This window comes from Natrix helvetica, assembly GCF_964273705.1.
Source record: "Natrix helvetica genome assembly, chromosome: 1".
NCBI classification, from domain to species: domain Eukaryota; kingdom Metazoa; phylum Chordata; class Lepidosauria; order Squamata; family Natricidae; genus Natrix; species Natrix helvetica.
Window position 1 is genome coordinate 239,082,810 of NC_138548.1, and position 21,705 is coordinate 239,104,514.

At 44.5% G+C, this 21,705-nt stretch overlaps 1 protein-coding gene across 2 annotated transcripts in view; it reads left to right on the forward strand.

Moving 5' to 3' along the window:
* Positions 1 to 465: 465 nt before the first annotated feature.
* The window catches only part of FAAP100 (FA core complex associated protein 100), a 30,783-nt gene continuing 9,543 nt past the window's right edge, over positions 466 to 21,705 (forward strand). The window contains exons 1-7 of one of the 2 annotated variants that reach the window (XM_081938725.1): positions 466 to 574; positions 985 to 1,165; positions 6,514 to 6,632; positions 9,109 to 10,028; positions 16,560 to 16,713; positions 18,044 to 18,834; positions 20,554 to 20,690. In XM_081938725.1, coding sequence (XP_081794851.1) covers positions 1,001 to 1,165; positions 6,514 to 6,632; positions 9,109 to 10,028; positions 16,560 to 16,713; positions 18,044 to 18,834; positions 20,554 to 20,690 — 2,286 coding nt within the window. In that variant the 5' untranslated portion in view covers positions 466 to 574; positions 985 to 1,000. Of the gene's footprint in view, positions 575 to 602; positions 743 to 984; positions 1,166 to 6,513; positions 6,633 to 9,108; positions 10,029 to 16,559; positions 16,714 to 18,043; positions 18,835 to 20,553; positions 20,691 to 21,705 lie in introns of those variants that run through there. The other variant, XM_081938724.1, reaches the window with a different exon arrangement.

Here is a 21,705-nt window from a genome sequence, read left to right on the forward strand (position 1 = left end):
CCAGGCATTGACCACTCTGTTGCCGAAGTCCTATTGCAAGAGCGACCTGGAGCTTCCCGGCATGCCCGGAGGACCCCAGTCCAGCCAAGAGTGTTTGAGCCCCTCTTTTTTCTTTTTGGAGTGTCTCCTTCCCCTCCCATCAGTGGGAACCACACAAGCTTTCTAAGCCTTCCCCCTCCAAATACGAATGCAAGACCCCGCATCCGTCATGCCTTGGCTCCGTGTGTCCCTCTCCCCAGTCCCGCCACCGAGCATCCTCTCCTTGGGTCGCCCTGATATTCCTTTATTCCCCCAACAAGACGCTCCCGTAGCGGGACCCGCTCTTCTCATCCCCATGGCAACAGCGAGCCGCACCAGCAGCGGGAAAGGGCGCGCAAAAGCTCGCTCGCCCTCCCTCCCTCCCTTTACAGCGCGTCGTAAACCGTCTCTGCAGCCGCTTGTGCTTCCGCCAGCTCTAGTCGAGAGCCCGGAGAGAGAGGCAGACAGACAGAGGAAGCCGTAAAGCAGCGCCTCCCCCCGCGCTTAGTAACTGGCGGCGTTCCTACCGCTGCCTTGGAGAGAAGGAGGAGGCGGGGTCAGAATGGCAGCTCCGCCCCCTTTGGTTTTGTGGCGGGGGGGGGCTGGCGACCTATGCTGGGTTTGGGGAGGGGTGTGTGGAAGGCGAGACCAGTTGCTTTGCTAATTTGCAATTTGTGACTATTGTCTTTCCCGTTTCGAGCCTTGCCTTGTCTATTGTGAAAAGGTGTGTGTTGTGTGTGTGTATGTTGTGTTGTATTGTGTGTCCTTCGGGGTTTATTGTTCCCTTCGTTCCCACCGGAGGCGCCGGGGCTGGAGTAGTAATATGGCCCGGGTGGGGCGGCCCCTTTGCACGCAAAGCTGACTTGCTCCGTTCCCACGTGCTTTTTCGCAGACGAGGCGGGGTGACACCTGAAGGGCTCTCTCCGCTTCCGTCCCCACCACGTCTCTCTTGATTCCTCTCCCCAGGCTGGCAGCGGCAGTCATGGCCCAGGTGGGGCACAGGGTGGATTACCTGGCGGGGTTTTGCTGCCCGGTTGGGGGGTTGGCAGCCGGGAAGCCCCGCGTGCTGTGCCACGAGAACCAGATCTACCTCTCCAATGGCACCGAGTACGTCTATGTCTACGACCAAGAAGGGCGGCTGATGAAGGTACGTCTGGACTGGCGCTTTGTCCTTCTTTCACAGGGACGGGAGCCATGGGGGAGATACCAGACGCTGGAAATCAGATCAGATGCTGAGGAGGCAATTTTAGGCTGATGGGGTGGCTGGAGAAGGCAGAGCCTATAGATCAGTGGTTCCCAACCATTTTTTGGCCATCTCTAAAATCCTGACCCCCCCCCCCCTGCCCCCACATATAATTCTTACTTTACTCAAAAAGTGAACTCTACTCATGCAGAGGAAGCCTGAAAGGCCATTAACTTGGTTTAAGCAAGGTTCAAATTGCCCCCATTAAAATCAAATTTGCCCCCCCTGTGAGGTGTGGGCCCCACATTGGGAACCACTGCTCTAAAGATTATGACAGCAGCAGCATCTTTAAAAGTTTGAAAACACCATTATGTTAATAATTACAGAATCCTAGTTGATCTCTCTTAACCTGATTTAATATCTCCCATCAGTGTACAGAACAATGCATTGTCTAAGCACTGGAGATAATGACAGGTGCAATTCACACTGCATCCTTTAAGCGCTAGCTTTAAGCTACCTTCCCCAGTCTGACAGCTTCCAGATATAATGAAAGTACAATTCCGCTGCTCTTTACTTAGTGTATGATGGGGATTGTGGTCCAAAGCATCAGAGGATGCCGGGATGGATTAAATCCCACGGATGTACGCCTGCAACAGGTTGCGGTATTAAGCTGACCTTGAGTGATCTCAGAAGCAAAGCAGGGTTGTCCCTGTTTAGTACTGGGATGGGGAACTTCTAGGAATTTCAGGTCTGTGGACTAGACGGGGAACTTGAAAATGTGTTCTACAAGAATGCATTGGCAAACCATTCCATACTGTTGGCAAGAAGGCTGCATGGGTGTACCCCAAAGAGTCTGTAAATTGAGTTCAATTTGGTGGGTAAAAGCTGAAGAGATGCATTCATTTTCATGGTAGCTCTGTCTCCCAGTTTGTATTTTACTGTGAGTTTTATTCAACCCCATAAATGCTAAAAATAAACATGTTTATACAGCACATGAGCATGAAGCAAATTCTATACAGATCTACCTTATGTCACTAATCCTAATTCTAAATACAGCATTTGAACTAAAAAGAGAAAAAGTAGAGCAGTACTGCAACACGATAATGCTATCCCTAACAGAATGTTGAATTTCTTTGCTCTTTCCCTTCAGGAGACTCAAAGGTAGAAGTAGTACAGTGTCTTGGTAGCTTTGTTTAGGAGAATCAGCCCAAAGTAGTGACAGAAAGCACATTCTTGCACCAGAAGAAACTGTGTAAAGAAAAGCAATAATTGAATGCAATGTACCTTTTGCACAGTGGGTGATAACTTGGTGCCCTTTGGAAGTTTGGGCTACAAAATCTCTCATTTATCATATTTAGGAGAACTAAAGAGTCCAGAACTTCTGTAAAGCACCAGCTAACCTATCCCAGTCATAAAATGTATCCTGACAGTATGGGATCCATTCAGTGATTGGATTGTGACCAATATTTCTTTTTATCATGAATGAAGGCGAATATATGTGTCCCACATATTTTTTTATTGTTCATCCTTTTAGGATGCTTTCAAAACACACCTATTTACAATTGCTTGGTTCCTATCGGGGACCAGAAACATTTTGCAAATAAGTGCTGAAGTTGTCTTCCTGCATATAAATTTTTAGGAGAAGAGCAAGGAGAAAATGAAGTTGGCCCTTCATAGTTCTGGATCAGAGCAAATGAAATTTACTGTATTCTCTTTGTCCATACAGCTACTTCTGACAAAAGTAAAACTTGATCAGAAATGTAGCTGAAACTAGGGCGTTGCGTTTTTCCTTCATCAGTCCCTTGAGCTTCTAATCTGTTAATTTCTTTTTAAAAAACTATCTGCTTCTTAGGAACAGAGAACAGATGAGTAGAATGCACTGCAAACACATAGCTTGCATGTCTGTGTGTGGGAGGCTTAATAATAAGAGTGGCATAGTAGTTCAGAGAAAGAAACAAAGTGAAATGGATCCTCTGTGGTTAACTCAGACTGGTTTGATGCTTTGTTTCCTGCCCTCCCCATCACATTATTCTAACTGGAGCCCAAGATCACCCAAGTTCACTCCCGCTCTCCCTTCTTCCCTCTTTATCTGGTATTTTACATAAATAGTCTGCTGGAAACCACAGCTTAATGTTTGAAAGACCCCTTGGGTTATTAATTTTTTTCCTATAAAATTGAACAGGCAGGGAGGATGTGTGAGATGCAGAGATGCTCTTAACCATCTAAATCTTTAATTTATATTTTTCTTGTTGATTTTTTAAATATCTTTTTCACCATAGCAACCTTTGGTAGCAAACTGGTTGTTCTTCATAAGTCATCTACGTGTAGCATCCAATTCTTGACATCAGTCTGTGGTGATTCTTCTCCCTCCCTCCTTAAAACTGCCCTTACAAATCTGCCTTTTTTCTGTAGACTGGTCTTGTTGAACAATAAAACGAAGGATATGTTTTCTGTTTGAAGTATTATCACAAATGATACATACTGGTATATGAAATATATTTTCCCTAGATTGCATAGATTTTCCAGTGTTGATTCCTAGATCTAAACCATACCTTCACATATTAAAGCAATGTTTCTGAACCTCAACAATTTTAAGGTGGTTGGATTTCAACTCCCAGAATTCCCCAGCTGGTAAGCCGGCTGGGGAATTCTGGGAATTGAAATTGCACACTCGAATCTTATTGAGGTTTAGAAACACTGTATTAAAGGCACCCCTTAATTTATTCTTTTGATTTTACCTAAGAAGTCTATTTTGACAATAACCATCTGAACCTTGCACACTTTCCACTCACATAGAGAGATGGGTAACAAATAGGTTAATATGCATATAGATTATTAGGTTCTCAAACAAATGATAAAAATACAGACTTTGCAGGGCTTTCTCCATACAGAAATGGTACTCAGTTCTCTATGCTTATAATACTGTTGCAGCTTTGACTGCAGACAGATGTGTGTGTATTGGGTGCTGCTGCTTGTTCTCTCACTGCTGAAATGATAGCCCCCATCTTGGATATAATATGCCACTTGTTCAGCAACGCATCAGCAATCGTTAATGGCTTCAAAGGAGGAATGACATGCAAAATAACATTCTCCTCTTGTTGCAGGGTATGCTTTTAGGTGAAAATAGTAACAACTGCACATCCTCGGATAAAGAAACAAAACATACAAGCTTTACTTCAAGCTTCCCTCTAGCTGAGAATGAAGCTCCTTTTAAATCAAGGAATGTACAGAAAACGGCTTCAAACTAGATGTGTGAGGTGTCTTAAATGATACTCAGAGGATCCTGGGTCTGATTCTGCACATGGCAGCAAGTTATTACTTGATTTCTTTAGTAGATTTCTATCCGACCGTAATCTATCCAGCCCTCAGTGGCATTAGTCCTTCAAGGTAGTCCAGGCAAGAGGTACAAGCAGGAGTAATAGCTCTGCTTTTATTGTCAGCCTGCACCTATTTCTCCCTTCCTCTCATTTTAACTCTCCAGACCTCCCAGAAACAGGGAGTAGTTGCTTGTTTCTCCTGACAAAAGCATGGGCCAATTTAATAGGGTGCTGCAGTTCTGCCAGTAACCTGTTGCCAAGCACGAAGGTCTTTGTAGATTAACACCCGCACTTTAGTTTGCACACAGAAGCCAATAAGCAGCCAAAGCGGAGCCTGCAGTAACAGAGGCTCCGGGCTCCAGTGATGTCTCTGGTGAGCATTTGGTCTGCTGCATTCTCTACCGACGGAAGCTTCCAGATGGTAATTAAAGGCAGCCCTGTGCATTGCGGTAGTTGAGACAGGTGGTGATCTAGCTCGGCTTTTGGAGAGACAGATTTTCAATTTCCCCCTTGTTTTGGTTTTCTCTTTTTCCCACATGAAGTTTGTGGCCTCCACAGGTGAACATTACCAGCTTTTCACTGGCATTGCGTTCACGCTTTTGACAACAGCGGCATGAGAGGGGTAAATTGAGGTGAAATTTCTCCCCTTTAACCGATAGGTGGAGAAAGCTTCACCTACTGGATGTTACTTTACTAAGCAAGAAGCAGTACCAACAACAACAACAACAATGATATCTATAAACTGTATGCTTCGGCCCTCTACAACTGTGATATCTGGCATTTTGTGTTCCAAATTTCAAATACAGACAGATCGTCATTTGGAACACAACATGCCAGATATCACGGTTGTAGAGGGCCAAAGCGTACAGTTTATTGATATCGCAGTTCCTGGAGATGCCAGAGTCAAAAAAAGGAACTAGAAAAAATAATGAAATATTGCGACCTGGCCATCTAAACTACACAGCTATAGATGAAGCATGTAACAGTGATACCCATTGTCATTGGGGCACTTGGTACCATGTCCAAGAATTTTATAAAATACATCAACAAATTGCAGCTTCCTGCATTAACACCAGCAGAACTGCAAAAAACTGTGCTGCTCGGAACATTTAATATTTTAAGAATGTACTTGGTTGATACCTAGGAGACTGACAACAACCCGTATCAACCATTAGCACCAGTCAATGGTATTTGTGATGCATTTTTGAATGTTCAGTTGACTGAGTTTCATGTTTAATGAATAAAGTATAATAACAATAACAACAACAATAATAATAATAGATAAATTTAATGGTGTAAAGGACTCTTACTTCTTGTAATGATTAAATAATTGTCAAGTGCCAGAGTAAGGTTATAGGTAGATGTCCTTTAATGATTGCCTTATTTAGTGACCATTCAAAATTATGACTGTTGAAAAAGCAACGGTTCTCACATTTATGCCTCTCACAGCATCCCCATGGTCACATGATCAAGATTAGAGTACTTTGCAACTGGGGGCGGGTGGGTTGACTGTGGGATGCTCTGACTACCGTCAGAGCATCCCACAGTCATGTGATTGTCATTTGCACACTTCATAATGGTCGTCCTCCTGACAAACAGAGTCCAATTATGGAGCCAGCAGTAAAACTGCAAGTCACAGTCATGTGGTGTCCCACTTAATGACTGGCAGAAGTGAGGGAGTGAGTTCATTGTGGTTATGTTATGTTTTCCTTGACAACCCTGTTGCTTAGCAACCAAAGAGGACTGCTTCTAGTTTGATAGTAAATAATGCACACTTTGGTTTATCAGGAACCAAAGCAGATTTTATTAGGGAAGGTCTTCCCTGCTCATTCTAGGGCTACTGATGACCAGATGGATATGTATTTATGTGCCCAGTCTTCCTGTGAGGGCTAATGTGAGTCTATAAACCAGAAAATGGGCTCTAAAGATGTCTGCTAATGCATTATTTTACCTTCCTGAAGGCTTTTTGCGATCCTCCTCCTGTTTTCTTCCTAGGCTGTCTACAGGTTTCCTGATCAAGTCTGGCATGTGGAACTCTTGCCCCTCCACCATCAGCTGTATATTCTCTGCGCTGGAGTTGGCATTTATTGCGTGTCCTTGGACTATCAAAGCAGGTGAGGGATGGAATGTGACTGCATTAAGTATTCCATGCTTCCTCACTTGCCTAAAATTCTTGGATTAAAGGCTGGAGTGATCACATAGACTAGGACATAGAATGATAGGGTGGAAAGGGGCCTTGGGGGTCTTCTGCTCAAGCAGGAGACCCTATACCATTCCAGACAAATGGCTGTCCAGTCTTTTCTTGAAAACCCCCAGTAATAGAACATCCGTAACTGGATGTAAGGATAGGATAAGATGGGATATAGCATAGAACAGGATATAGGTTATAGGATGTAGGATATAGGATAGGATATGTCTGATATGTCCCAATGTGGCCAATAGAACCTCTGTTGAGCCCATGTAGGTCAGATAATGCCAGTTAATGGGCTGAATTTCTATGACTCGTAGAGATGTCTGATTGGGAGCTTTGGGAATGATCATGCTGTCGATGGCAACTAACTTCTGATGCTTATAATAGAGTATGAGGATGGGATATGTATGCAAAAGTGGGATATGAAGGAAATAAGTGGCATCTCTAAAGTAGCAGGAGGGAGAACTCGGATTCTTTGGAGAATGCAGGGTGTTTCCAGAGGGCTGGGAGTCATGAGGGCATGAGGAACAAAGGCAAGGATATCTTAGATTAGAAGAACAGAAGATTGTTGAAGTTGCAATACATGGGGGTGGGAAGGAATATGACATTTTCAAGATGTACCACTCATCCATCTCTGTTACTAGATTCTGGGCCAAAAGCAATTTCCAAACCATGTTCAAGAGCCAAGAAGCACAGTGTAATAAACACATCTTGGTATGACTAGACATGTGTCACCAAAAGCAGCTCTCCGGGTAGACGTTTGGTAAAAGCTGAATATTTATGGCAAAAGATCTTTTACACGCTTCTCTGTGTCAGTCCTGTATTTAGGGGATGTTTTTATTGACGAAATTATGACCTTAAACAAAGGATATCACCCAAATCTTGAAGCCCAGACCCTCAAGAATGAGCAACAAACCCATCTTGCCCAATGTTATGTACACCCAGATTTCTGTCAATCAGTTAATCAGAATAGAGCCGGAAGGGACTTTGGAGGTCTTCTAGTCCAACCCCCTGCAGGAAACCCTAGTGACTGTCCAGCCTCTTCTTAAAAACCTCCAGTGATGAAGCACCTACAGCTTTTGACGGCAAGCTGTTTCACAGGTTAATTGTTCTCACTGTTAGGAAGTTTCCCCTAGACACATGGGGAGGCTATCAAAACATGGAATCCTGAACATTGATTAGAACAGAGGTCTTCAAACTTGGCCACTTTAAGACTTGTGGACTTAAACTCCCAGAATTCTCCAGCCAGCAGAGCTCCTGGACTAGAATCTTGGCATTGTGGAAATCAAGGTTTGTCTTTTTCTTCCCCCACCATGCTTGCACGGGTAGTATCTGTTGGGCAGTGTTGAGCATCAAGATTTAGCAACCATTGTCCAGACCAGTATTAGTTAAAGTGTGCTCTGAGGACCTCTGGAGATCTACCAAGACTCTCTGAGGCTCTGAGAAATCAAAATTATTTGCCAGATATTAAAGTTATTTGCAAAACTTTAAAGCAATGTCACTCTTCTCATTTTTTCCTTTGTTAAAAAATAGATACTTTTCCCATGAAAAAATGACATCAATATCAACAACATGGTTATTTTTACATGATTTGATGAATATATATTTCATGAATGTGTCCGATTTAATTTTTAATACAGTGAATATTGATAGATAAAATCCATAAAAAGTATAGCTCTTTTGGGATTCTCCCTAACTTTTAAGCACAGGACAAAATCCTAAGAACAAGAAAGTTTAAGAAACACTGGTCTAGACAACAGATTTCCTGATGATTTGCTGGAAACTGTGATTAGCGTCTTCAGAGGCAGGATAACCATTCAAAACACCTGGTGAAACATCAGGAAATTGGTTATGTAGACCATGATAATTAAACCCTGAAGCTCAACACCTTCCTGAGGTTGACTTTCCTTATCTAGCAAAACTGTTAATACAGTCATGCAACACGTGCAAACAGCAGCTTCACACCTTGCGGCTTTTAATGGAGACTGGGTCAAGGGGAGCTTTCAAATCTCCCTGCCAGTCTCATTGACCCAGATAGCACATCTCCTCTAATGTAGCCTATAGGAACACATCTGCAGGGAGCCCTATTCTTGGCTCTCGTACCTAGGTTATCCCTTGGCTGTTTGTGTGTGTTTCTCTGCCATTCATCCTTTTGCCATTCTTTTCCAGGTTCCAAGCATTTTAAAATAAGAATTCTTATAGGCAAAAAATAAAATAAAAAAAGAATTAAGGGGTTGGAACTTCCCTCCAGAGCTGTCATTCTGTCCGTCTTAATCCAGCTCTCCCCATTCTTGAATCCAGCTCAGCGAAGCGGATGCTAAACCTTGTAATTTGCCAGCGCTATTTCCGGGTTTTCTCCCTTTGGCTACTCTGAGAGGTTTTTCTTGTTTGCTTTGAAGGTTAGTGAAGCAGACGGACGGCGAGGAAAGCGACTGCTTTTCCAGCATCTTCCCTATGGGCTGTGATGCCTGCGCTCTCCCTGATGCCACACTTTGCACCTTCACGCTGCTCAATGATGTCTTGGTCACCCTTTCCCAAGTCCGAGAGAAGTGGTGCATGAATCTCCACAAACTCCCAGGCCCTGAAGCCCAGGAGAAATTGCCGCATCAGCCAGTCAGCCACGTGGACATCACCACCAGCACAAGCAACGATGGCGACATGTCTTTAGCCCACTTCCTCCCGGTGCTGTGTTGTGCATCTGCTCCTGGCGCCAGTGACCATTGGGAGGGGCTTCGCCATTCTGGGGGGTTTGTGCTGGAGGAGCCCCTCTTCAGCCTCCTTTTCGGTGTAGACGCTGCCATGCTGGATTCTCCCATGATCCTCTGTGGCTTCCCCGATGGGCAGTTGTGTTCAGTGCCTTTGAAGGCCCTGAACTCGCCCGGAGACCACGGCTGGGAAGACTCGCCCGTCAAGATCCTTCATCATCTGGAGGAGCCAGTGGTTTTCATTGGGGCCCTGAGGACTGAACGGAAATCTCCCGATGCAGAGGAGCATCCAGGCTTGGGTTGTGACTGCGTCGTGGCTTTGGGACACTACGGCAAAATGGTGGCCATCAAAGCCTCTCAAGAAGAAGAAGTCAAAGTCCCAGAGCTGCGGGAGTATTATCTACAAGGGCCAGTTCTGTGTGCAGCCTGCAGTGGGGGAAGCTGCATGTACTACAGCACCCATTCTGACATCTATGCAGTTGACTTGGACAGCAACACACCTGAGGCTGAAAAAGTGGAGGCTCCGGCAGGGACCCTTCCTTCAGCTGTGTCGCCTGCCAGCTTGAGTATTTGCAGTGTGGTGGCGCTTTCCTTATCTTCCCGGGAGTCAGAAGGTATTAGACCATCAGAACAGGTCTACAATCTGGAACGGTAGAGTAATCCTACCTACTGTCTTTCCCCGAAAATAAGAGTGTCTTATTTTCTTTTGACCCCTGAAATAAGCACTTGGCCTTATTTTCAGGGAGGTCTTATAATTTTTGAGGTGCAGGAGGCAGCGAGCGTGGTCACCTCATGGCTGCTGCTGTGTTGCAATATTTTTGGGGCGGCCTTATTTTCAGGGGAGGGTTTATTTTAGCGCATGCGCTCAAAAGCCCAATTGGTCTTATTATCTAGGGAGGTCTTATTTTCAGGGAAACAGGGTACATGAAGTTCTTGTCTGGATACATCCTACTGAACCTATTAGTACAGGTAGTCCTTGACCAGTCACTCAGCAACCACTCAAAATTATAACCTGGAAAGGGACTTTAGGACCTGATGGCAGGTTCTGACAGTTGCACCCGCCCATGAGGCAGCACTTCGGGCGCTTGGCAATATGGATGCCTTCATGGCTGTTTGCAGTGTCCTGCAGTCACGTGACCGTGCTTTACGATGGTTTTGCCGAAAACCACCACATCCAGTTTTTCGCAAAACCGTGTCATGGCGAACAAGGGGTTCGCTTGATGACCACAGCGTTCACACTTAGGACTGCCATGTTTGCTTAATGAACACTGGGGGGAAAAAACCCCCGTAAAATTGCATCAGTCACAAATAGTTTTATGATCATTACAATTTACAAGCATAAAAAGAAGGCCCCATTATGGTTGTAACTGTAGAACTACCTGCAGTAAATTATGAAGAGAAGCAAATGAGACGGGAGGAAATAATGGTGTGGACAGACTGTATCTTGACCCAGGCTCGAGTGCTGATTCATATTTACACTTCTTTTGCTGAAAATGAATTTGTCCATGGTAGAGATAGTCCTCAATCTATGGCCACAATTGAGTCCCATATTTCCATTGCTAAGCAGGACAACGATTGTGAGTTTTGTCCCATTTTACTATCTATCTTGCCACGGTGGTTAAATGAATCCTTGCAGCTGTTAAGTTAGTAAAATGCTTGTTAAGTGAAAAGTGTGAAAAACAGTCATGTCACTTTTTCCAGTACCATGGTAACTTCAGTTTGTCAAGGACTACCTGTATTATTACCTCAGAACAAACGAGGATCACATCCAGAAAAGCTCAAGAGAGGATTTTCTTTAACTCTGATCTTTTCTTAGGCGCGAAATGACCTTTAGGATAAAAAAACACTTTTGTCGTCTTTCCCTAGCTTTGCCAGGATAGCAACCAAGTGTGTTACTGCACTGGGCTTGTGAGGTGGCCGCATGAAAGAAGAAAGTTGTGTGCTCCTTTGTTCCAACATGCGTTAAATAATCCCTGAGCTGCAGACTTCAGTCAGGAGACAGAGATCCCTAGTCAATCCATCCTTCAGCCTATGGTATTGCTGAGGGACCTTGGCAGTCATTTTAAGATTTTGTCCGAGATTGGGCAATGTTCGTATCCAAGGCTTCCTTGAGCAACTTCCACAGCACAACAAAGTGGCACCAAAGTGAGGTCTTATCTGGCCAAGAAGGTCATCGCACAAACGTTGCCATGATATAATTGCACCCCAATGTTTGACACAGTAGATAAATTGCAGCAGGGGAGAGAAGTTATCAGTACCAAATGTGTGGTCATTTATCCCCACTCTCATTTGGGATAGCTACATCTCGTGATCATATAAAGGGGGCAATTACAGGTAGTCCTCAACGTACGACCACAATGGAGTCCATAATTTGCATTGCGAAGCAAGATAGTTATCAAGCGAGCTGTGCCCCACCGGACAACCTTTTTTTGCCATCGTTGTTAAACGAATCACTGCAGTTATTAAGTGAATCATACGGTTGTTAAGTGAATCTCGCTTTCCCCATTGATGTTGCTTGTTGGAAACCGGATGGGAAGTTTACAAATGTTGTCCCACATAATGGTGGGAGAGAGTGCAGCTGTCATAAAATACAGGTTGGTTGCCAAGACACCAAATTTTGATCACAGACCATGGGGATGCTGCTACATTTGTAAGTGTAAAAACTGGTCAGAAGTCACTTTTTTTCAGTGTCATTGTAAACTTATAAATGGTTGTAAGTCGAGGATTACCCTTATGTTGTCTACGCAAGTAAGATTCTCCAGTTTTTCCTCCTCTTAGAGGACTAAAAGTTCTCAAGGTTTTCTCTGTCCCGCCTCCTTTTTTAAAAATGATGATTGCACTCTTTCAGGTCTTAGAGGTAGCGCACCTCCAGCATATTCCCCAGGGATGCCAGTGTGCCTGCGGACATTCTCTCGTTTGCCTTAAGACTTCCTATTCTTTATAAGCTTTTCATTTTTTTAATAAACAAAGGGGATTAATGGAAAACTGTTTTAGGGAGGGGGGGGTTGGTTTTTTTTTAAAGGGAAGCTGGCATGCTGTAATGTGATATCACAGGCTCCAGAATACAGCATGATCATTTCCAGAAACATCTCCAGGCTCCAGAAGGACCTATTTGTTAAAAAAATAAAAGTATAATGTGGCTGTAGCCTTTTATTTAGCTGCCCATAAAAAATGACAGAAGTAAGTAAGGGTTCGCAGAGTGCAGCCTGCAGGAGGAAGAGCTGGCATACTGGTAAATTGGTGCTTTGTAGCCAGTTAGTTCCCCGTGCAGCTATTTTCTGAACGGGCAGGTTGCCCAACTCGCAGGATGCTCACTAAATTTCAAATCTGCCCGTCATCCACTCAAGGCTAAGAGATCCTTAGCTTCTATTCTGATTTAGACTCAGGTGCAGCGTTCCACTTCAAAACGGCGGGAAGGCGTTCTACCGTGTTTCAGAAACTGTCATCCGAGGGGCAGCAAAACTGAATTCATAACTAGATGCGGCTCTGTGGCCTTAGATTGCCTAGCCCTAGCCCTGCTAAAAAGTTCATTTGTTTTATATCCCGACTTCATTATTTTTATAAACAACTCAAAGGGCGAAGATACTTAATGCTCCTTCCTTCCTTCTACTTTCCCCACAACAGCCACCCATGAGGTGAATTGGGCTGAGAAAGAGTCACCCAGCTGGTTTTCAAGCCTAAGGCCAGACTAGAACTCACCGTCTCCTAGTTTCCACCCTGGTGCCTTAATCCCTGGACTGAATTGAACTCTTTGTCCCTTTTCCTACTCCCTCTCCCTCTCCTTGTTAAGACTATTTTCTGTGGCTTGTTCCTATCATACTTGCCCAGACAGACAGGGATTTGAGGTGAAGGAGTTCAGCCCTTGCAGCTTTGTATGGTCATTATATGCTAGCGTGTAATACTTTCTTGTTTCGGGCTTTTGCACAGGGAAAAGCTTGAGGCCAGCTTGAACCAACTCAGCTCCATCAAGAAAACAAGGAGGCTGGAACTCTAGTTCAAGAGCTCTGCCTCCTTTCAGCAAAATGGCTCTGAAATGCTGTAACCTGGGGAGACTAAGCAGTTCGCCCCCTTTTCTTCCTTTCTTGTGCAAAACATCTGCATTGTGCTTTCTCACCAGGGCAAAGGCATTCAGATCCTGCATGCAGGAAACAGACTTCCTTTCTAGCAAGAATTGATGGAGGACATTTGTCTCCCCCTTGAACACAAAGGAAAGGGAAAAGGGGGGGGGGTTGCTCCAGCTACCAAAACGGTTTTAGGAAGCAAATGACTTTGCACCCTTCCTTGCCATAACCGGAGTATTTGGCAGGTATGGTGAAAAGGCCTTGTCTAAAGTTGCTGCGTACTTTTTTTGGAGAGAGGAGAAAAAGGAAATGGATAAGAAAGAAGCAAGCAAGGAAACTGGGAGTGTTTTGTTTGTATGGACAAATTGTAGTGGTGGTGAAGCCGTTTCTGAAAGCAGCAGGGAGGAGACTTAGAATTATACAGCATGTGAGAAGCTGGCTATCTGGCCCACTATAAGCTTTATTTGTAGTGCTGCTTTAATTCCTGAGCTGCCAATAGACTTTTTCTCCTTCAACCTTCTTTACATGCTAATGAGATCCAGCAACAAGTTTTATTTTAAAAGGCTCTATTCAGGAAGTCCAATTTTCAGTGCAATCCCAGCTCTTGTTGTGGGAGGTCAGTTGTCACTGTACCTCTTCCTTTCCCCAGGGGCTCTTTCTTCAGTTTCTGAACCCTAATTCCTTGCATTTTAGGATGAAATGGTTCTATTTGGAAAGGGTCATTAGCAAGTAAAATGAAGCCTTCGACTAGGATAAGGATTCTGGGAAGGGAACTTACCTAGATATTCAGTTGCCCTTCTCTCTCTTCCTGTTCTTGCCATTTGCCTCATTTTGTTGTTCTCCCCACAACTTTCAGTATCATTCCCTACTTTGATCTTTTGTGAGGGAAGATGGTCTGCCTGTCTATCTGTAGTATCAACTGTATCTATCTTCTAATTTGTATCCCATCTTTGTTGTGTTTATAAACAACTCAAGCCAGCGAAAATATCGAATGTTCCCTCTTCCTCTTAATTTCCCCACAACAACCCTGTGAGGTGGCTTGGGCTGAAAAAGAGCTTGGGCCAAGGTCACCCAGCTGGCTTTCATGTCTTGAACTCTCCGTTTCCCAGTTTCTATTTGAAGCATTGGCCTGTGGAAAGGGCAGGGTGCCTGTCAGCTCTGAGTCTGCTGCATTTCTTTTTCACTCTTCAAGCCCCTCCTGGAGCCACCAATTTTTTCTGCCCCCTGGAGTGGTGGGAGTCTACTATGGCTTTGCTTGCTCCCAGCATGAGTGCGGCTGTGACTGAAGTTAATTTCTGTGCCCAGAAATTGACATTAGCTCTTTCCAGGACAGGCTGAGCACTGTCCTTCTTGCAGCTCTTCCTGCAGGTTGAGAGGAGTTATCCATAGGCTAATATACAGGCAACCCAGATCCTGGCTATGCCACTGGTCCATATACGTACAACATAGCCAATAAACTTTTTATTCCCCATTACCTTTTTAATTCTCCTGTGATCTCCTTTGCCCCTGTTCGACTTCCTCCCTCTGATGCAAAATACTTTCTATTCTCAGTCCCCTTTCCAACTTACTTTTTATCTTTTCCCTGTATAGGTGGGCAGGTTTCCAGATAAAACACTGTGCTGCAGCCACCTGCTGTTTTATTGTAATAAATGTGGTGGAGCTGTGGTTTAATTGGCAACATGCCTGCTTCTCTTCTCTCTTTTGTGAAAAAGAAAGACTCTTTTGAATATCTGGTGCGGCAGGGATATTGAGGGGCATGTGCACAGACAGAGACTCCCGAATTTCAGCTTTTTGTTGCATCATGAAAGCTGTCTTCCAAATGCTGGTTACATTGCCCATTCCTTCTCTCTCTAAGGTCGTGTAACCATCACCTCCAAACCAGCATAGCTGTTCCAGAGGGTTTATAGTCAGACGTTTCTAGGACAGTGTTTTTCAAACTTGGCAGCTTTAAGATGTGTGTACTTCAACTCCCAGAATTTCCCAGCCAGCATGTTTGCCTGTTTGGAAAAGCTGAAGAAAATATTTTTGTTTTGAATATTGTATGGGGAAGTACAGATCCCTCGTGGTTTGAATGTTTATTTCCTCGTTCCAGCAACAATTGAGCTCAAAATTCCTCTTGCTAAGCAAGACAGCTGTTGAGCGAGTTTTGCCCCATTTTATGACCATTCTTGCCACCTTTGTTAAATGAATCACTGCAGTTCTTAAGTCACATGGCTGTTAGGTGAATCTGGTTTCCCTATTCATTTTGCTTTTCAGTGGTGACCACATGACCCTGGGATGCTGCAACCGTCATAAACATGAACCAGTTGTCAAACATCTGATTTCGATCACGTGACTGCAACGGTCATAAGTGTGAAAAATGATCACAAATCACTTTGCAGCGCCATTGTAACTTCTGACAGTTACTAAATGTATGGTTGTAAAACAAGGATTTTTTGTATTGATTCATTTTTTTTTTAATCCCACCTTTATTACTTTATAAGTAACTTAAGGTATTCCTAATACTCCGTCCTCTTATTTTTCCCACAACAACCATTCTATGAGGTAGGTAGGGCTGAGAGAGAGTGCGACTTTCATGCCTAAGGCGGAACTAGAACCAGAACTCACAGTCTCCTGATTTCTAGGCCAGCACCTTAAAACCACTACACTAGAATACACGAATGTAAGGCTTACACAGGTTTTAAAAGCAGTAACATTTATTTGTGTGACATATATTTATTTATTAAATTTCTAGGCCTCCCATCTTCCCCTACAAGGTGAAGCCTATAGGAAAGACGGCAAGAGATTCTGTAGTAGGTGGATCGGGACAAAAACTAAATCTGATTTGATTTACTTTTTAATTAATTTAAAATTAAATTTTATACAATTATCCTTCCATTGAGTTTAATCATTTTATCCTCCAGTGACACACTAAACATGGTAATATGGGAGCCACTTGGTGAAGGCTCTTTAAGGCTCTATGTAACCTTCACACTTCTGCTCCTCTGATCTATTGCTGGGGAGGCAGACTGGAAATCTCCCCCATGGTGTTAACTCTCTCCTCTGCTTGTCTCCTCCTCTTCTACATCGCTGCCCCGTGCACAGGAGAATCTGAACTTCTGGCTCTCTCCGCCAAAGGCCGTCTCATGACCTGTGGCTTGTGCAGCCCAGATGATACACAGCCGCTCAAGATGAACGCTGACAAAGCTGGGCAGAGGATCAAAGAGCTGCTGTCTGGGATAGGCCATGTCTCTGAAAGGTAAGAGTTGACCTCACTGTGAATAGCATCTCTGTGTGTGGAGTACAAATGTGGCATTTTTACCTGTGTGGCTTGGGAAGCTCACCAGGAAGCATTTGCTAATGCTACCTGGATTTGTCCTGCCTCAGCGATTTTTTCTGGCACAAGGATTTGATGCTAAATCCTGCAGTGGGGATGGAAGGGTGAGACGCAATATGCTCAGTTAATGGGCAAGGTGGGAAACATGGCACTAGTGGCTGGATGGGTGAAGGTGACAGTTATGCAGGAGACTCTGTTTGGGGTGGCAGTGGAACTTGAAGAAGCGGAGGCTTAAGGGCAGGGGTGAGATGCTACCAGTTCAGACTGGTTCTCCTGAACCGGTAGTAAAAATGCTACGGGTTTGCCCGAACCGGTAATAAAATAAATGAAAGTGGTTCAGGCAAATTGGTTTTTGTGATGATCAGCTGTGATGGACGATTTATATTAGCTAGAAAGCAGGATTTCCTGCTAATATAAATCTTGCGGCATAGTGGATTCGCCCCCCCCCCACTGTTCACTTACCTTACCTTTTTGACGCTCTGTGCATGCACGGAGGTGGCGTGTGCAAGTAAAGTTCACACACTCACATTGCTACCGAACTGGTAGCAAAGGTAAGTGGATTTCACCCAACCCTAAGGGCTTCTGGAAGACTGGTACTCAACTTACAACTGCAATTGAGCCCAAAGTTTATGTTGCTAAGTGAGAAATTTGTTAAGTTTTGCCCCATTTTACGAATTTTCTTGCCGCGTTTGTTAAGTGACTCATTGCAGTTGTTAAGTTAGTAACATGGTTGTTAAGTGAATCTGGCTTCCCCTTTGACTTTGCTTGTCAGAGGGTGACAAAAAGTGATCCCATGACCCTGGGACATTGAATATGAATCAGTTGTCAAGCATCTGAATGTAAATCACATGACCATAGGGGGATGCTGCAACGGTCATAAGTGTGGGAAATGATCAAAAGTCACTTTTTTCAGTGCCGTTGTAACTTTGAACGGTCACTACATCAACTGTTATAAGTCGAGGGCTACCTGTATATGCTCTGCAGCTTTTCATTGGATGCTCTCCTTGAGAACTGGCCTGCAGGCTGCAGCGAGGGATGGAAGTGAGTCCCGTGCCAACACAGCTGACTTGTAGGCCCTCCGGTCACTTGGCTGAGCCTTCAAACAAAGCCACGCAAAGGGCCAGCAGTTTCCAACATCTTCTGACATATAAGTTTTCCATTGCATCTCTCTCTTTCGCATAGGGATCTCTTGGGCAGTTTTTTTTTACCATCAGTATCGTTCAGTGTTTCTTTCTCTTTCTGATACCTGCAGAGTGTCCTCCCTAAAAAAAGCAGTGGACCAAAAAAACCAAGCTTTAACCTGCCTGAACCAAGTGATGAACGTGAGTGCAGCTTTGCTTTCAAGCCAGAATGGTCCCAAGCCCATCACTTGCACCATCGCTGCTCATTGGAGCCACATGCTGGTTCAGGACACCTTAACCATCTCCTGCATCTTGGAAAACTCAAGCGAATGCAGCCTGGAGCGGGGCTGGACCTTCTGCGTCCAGCTTTTCACCAACTCCTGTGACTTTGAGGAAACCACTTCAGATTCTGCCACCACCTATACTTTCCCTATAGATCAGCTTCTTCCAGGGAATAAGACGGAGGTGACCCTTCCGGTCAGCCCCGCCGAAGGCTCCAAACTGAATCTGCCTTTCACTGTCTCCTGCTCCCTCTACTACAGTTTGCAGGAGATCTTAGGCACCGTTTCTGAATCCACCGAGCTTCTGGATGACCTCTTCTCAGATGATTCCCCTGGCCTTGCTCTGGACAGAGAAGGCATCTGCCTGCCCTTGAGGGAAGATATCATTGACCTCCTGCAGTGCCTTCGCTTGGATGGCAACAAGGGAATGTCTGAAGCTAGCTCACCTGCTGTGGCCATTTCTGTCCCTGGGGATCCAGTTGAAAACTTCTTGAAGTTATCTCTCAAGAGCATGGAAGAGAACGATGAGCTTGTCCCAAAGGGGTTGAGTATGATCGATGAAAATTACTTGGCTCCAACTGTAGCTTCAATCAAGGTATCCTCTGAACTGCTGAGAACATCCTTGAAGGACTTCTGTGAAGGTGGGTGTTACCTGTGAATACTTTTAAACTTCCTGTCTTTTATCCTCTCCTTGCCTTTCATTAGGTTTAGCACCTCCAAGGCCCACCTGCATTCACAGCTCCCATGGCCTGTTTGCCCTGAAAAGAACATAAGGGTCTCTTATTTGCAAGGCAGCTGTTATGAGAGACTTGGGAGGCCTCGCTTGTCAATGGACCAGTTAATAATGTTCTTGGCCCAATTATGTCATGATGGAACTTCCTGTAATTGTCTTTTGTTTTTCACACACACAGCAGAATTCTAAAAGAAGAGTTGGAGCTTCGTGGCTCTGCAGATGTTGCTATGTAGCCAGCCAACATGGCAGTGATGAGGGATGCTGGGAATTGCAGTCCTGTAGCATCTGTAAGGTCCAGGTTTCCCATTGCTGTCTTACACAATCTCTTCCAGACTCAGAGAGTGTCAAATTAATAGACTGAAAGCCAGCAATAGGCCACCTTTGGGTTTTAATGAGTTTTCCGCCATCGAAAAGCCTGCAAATGACTCCCAGATCCTTTGAGTTAGCAGGGGACAGCGTTGCAGCCAAACCCAGTGATAGAAGCTGGATATCTTTCCTCTTGGCAAATTAAAAACAATGCAAGTAGTGCACCATGTCCATGAGCAAATCCTCACCTCCGTCTAATCCTGAGAATTAATTTCAGCCCAGGCTAGAGTGGATACTTTGCCAAGATGAGCAATAAAATGTTTTCTAAGGCTACTTAAAATGTTATATTTATATGATGTTGGGTATACGTTTGCATAATGGTTCTCAACAAAGTGATGTTGCAGGGAGGAAGACGGACAGATTTTGAATATTTTGCAAGAATTGCAAGCAGTGATAAGACAGGGATTGTAGATATTTCCTTCGTCCGTCTTGCTGGAGCAGAGATCTGATATTTGTCGGCAGTATAGGTTTTTAGATCTCCGTGTTAAAATATATATTAAAAAATTGGAGACTGCCTATCTCATTCATAGACAAGTTTGGGAGGGGAGGCTACGATTAAAACAGAAAGCATAAAATTATTGTGTGTCTTTTTCTAAAAAGTCCCTTGGGATTCTTTTATTTACACCATCACAACCTCAGATTCGTCAAGGTGGGTCCTTACACTCAAAAAAGGATATAAGACAATCAGATCAATCTAACATCTTTATTATGATGTTACATCTGTCTTTGGAGATTCTCAGTCATCCAGGTCATAGTTGTCCCAAAGGTGCTTTTTTCAAAAGATAACTGGACTTCGTTTTTCCTTGAAGATGTTTGGCTTCTCATCTAAGAAGCTTCTTCAGTTCTGATTGAATGGTGGAGGATGGAAGGATTTATATTCCTTTCAGTCATCTAGTCGATAGCACTCTTTCTGAGAGTGGAACAGCCCTTTGCACTATTCAGGTGACCCTGAGGGCACAGATAAACTTCCAAGTGACCTCAACGACTCTCAGAAGGAACGCTAGCTCTTTGAATGCAAGGAATATAAATCCTTCCATCCCCCACCATTCAGTCAGAACTGAAGAGGCTTCTTTGGGTGAGAAGCGAAAAGTCAAAGCCCAGTTGCCTTTTGAAAATAGCCTCCTAGACTTACAGACTCTAAGTATGTTTGGAAAACCAGTAGGAGAATCAGGGAATGTCATTTGGGTATCCCCCAGGTATCCTGCTTTTCAGGTCGCAAAGATTGCCCTTCTTCCCTTCCTCTTTTGTTATCTTTGCCCAGAAGTGCCGCTGTGCTGTGTTGTGCTGCGATGGCTGCTGGCTGAAAATGCTGAAGCGGATGCCCTTCGGAGCCAGGAAGTGGCGATCATGCAAGGGTTGGCCCCAGATGGAGGCAAAGTGCAGCTGAGCATCCGAGAGGCAAGGCAGGGGTTGTAATTGGGCCGCGAAACTTTGACTTTGGGTTATGCTGATTAGATAGGTTTGTTGTCATAGAAACGGGTTGTATATAGATTTTATGTCAAAGTAAAACGTCGAGGCTGTTTGTTATTATCTTATTCTACTGTGCTAAAGAAAGAGATGGAGGTATAATGGTTTTCTTTCCTTTTTCCCCTTTCCCCCTACCCTTTTTCCTCTTCTCTTTTAACCCCCCCCCCCATTTTTTCCACTATTTTCATTTTCTTAGACAGAATAACTTTATTGTCACTTTGAATGTACACTAATTGGCATGCATTCAATGAAATTTCCTTGCCTACAGCTCTCAAAGGGTCACCATCTCCAACCTACTGAGATACATACATACACTTTACATTTTGATAAACAAATACAAATTAGGGATGTGTAATTGAGCCAGCATTAGAGGGACATGTAGGGAGAGGAGAACCTTCCTGATGGAGAACTGCACTTCAGTCAGTGTGTGGCAATCAGCATCATGGCCCTAAGCATGACGCAGTTTGTAAAGATGCATTTAGCAATCCTGAGTGGTTACAAATGCTCTCTGCGTCTTGCTTGTTCCCTTTCATGGGCCACATGTGCTCTTGTCTTGCTACACGGAACATAGAATAACAGGTTAGGAAGGGATCTTGGAGTCCCTCTCCCTCGCCCCCCCGGCTGTTGCCACCACTACTAGTCCACAGAACCAGAAAGCGGTCCCCAATCTTTCTGGTTCTGTGGACTAGTAGTGGTGGCAACAGCCGGGGGGGCGGGGGAGAGGGATAGTTTTGCACGCATGCATGCCTATTGTTTGCACAAATGCACCTTTGTGCATGCACTCACCTGGCACTTCCACGAATGTAGCTTGGCACACACACTTGTACAGCCTGGCACACATCACTTGTACAACCTGGTTCCCAATGGGCCAGGGCCCAGTACTAGGCCACAGATCAGAGGTTGGGGACTCCTATTCTAGTCCAACCCCCTGCAGGAAACCCTATAC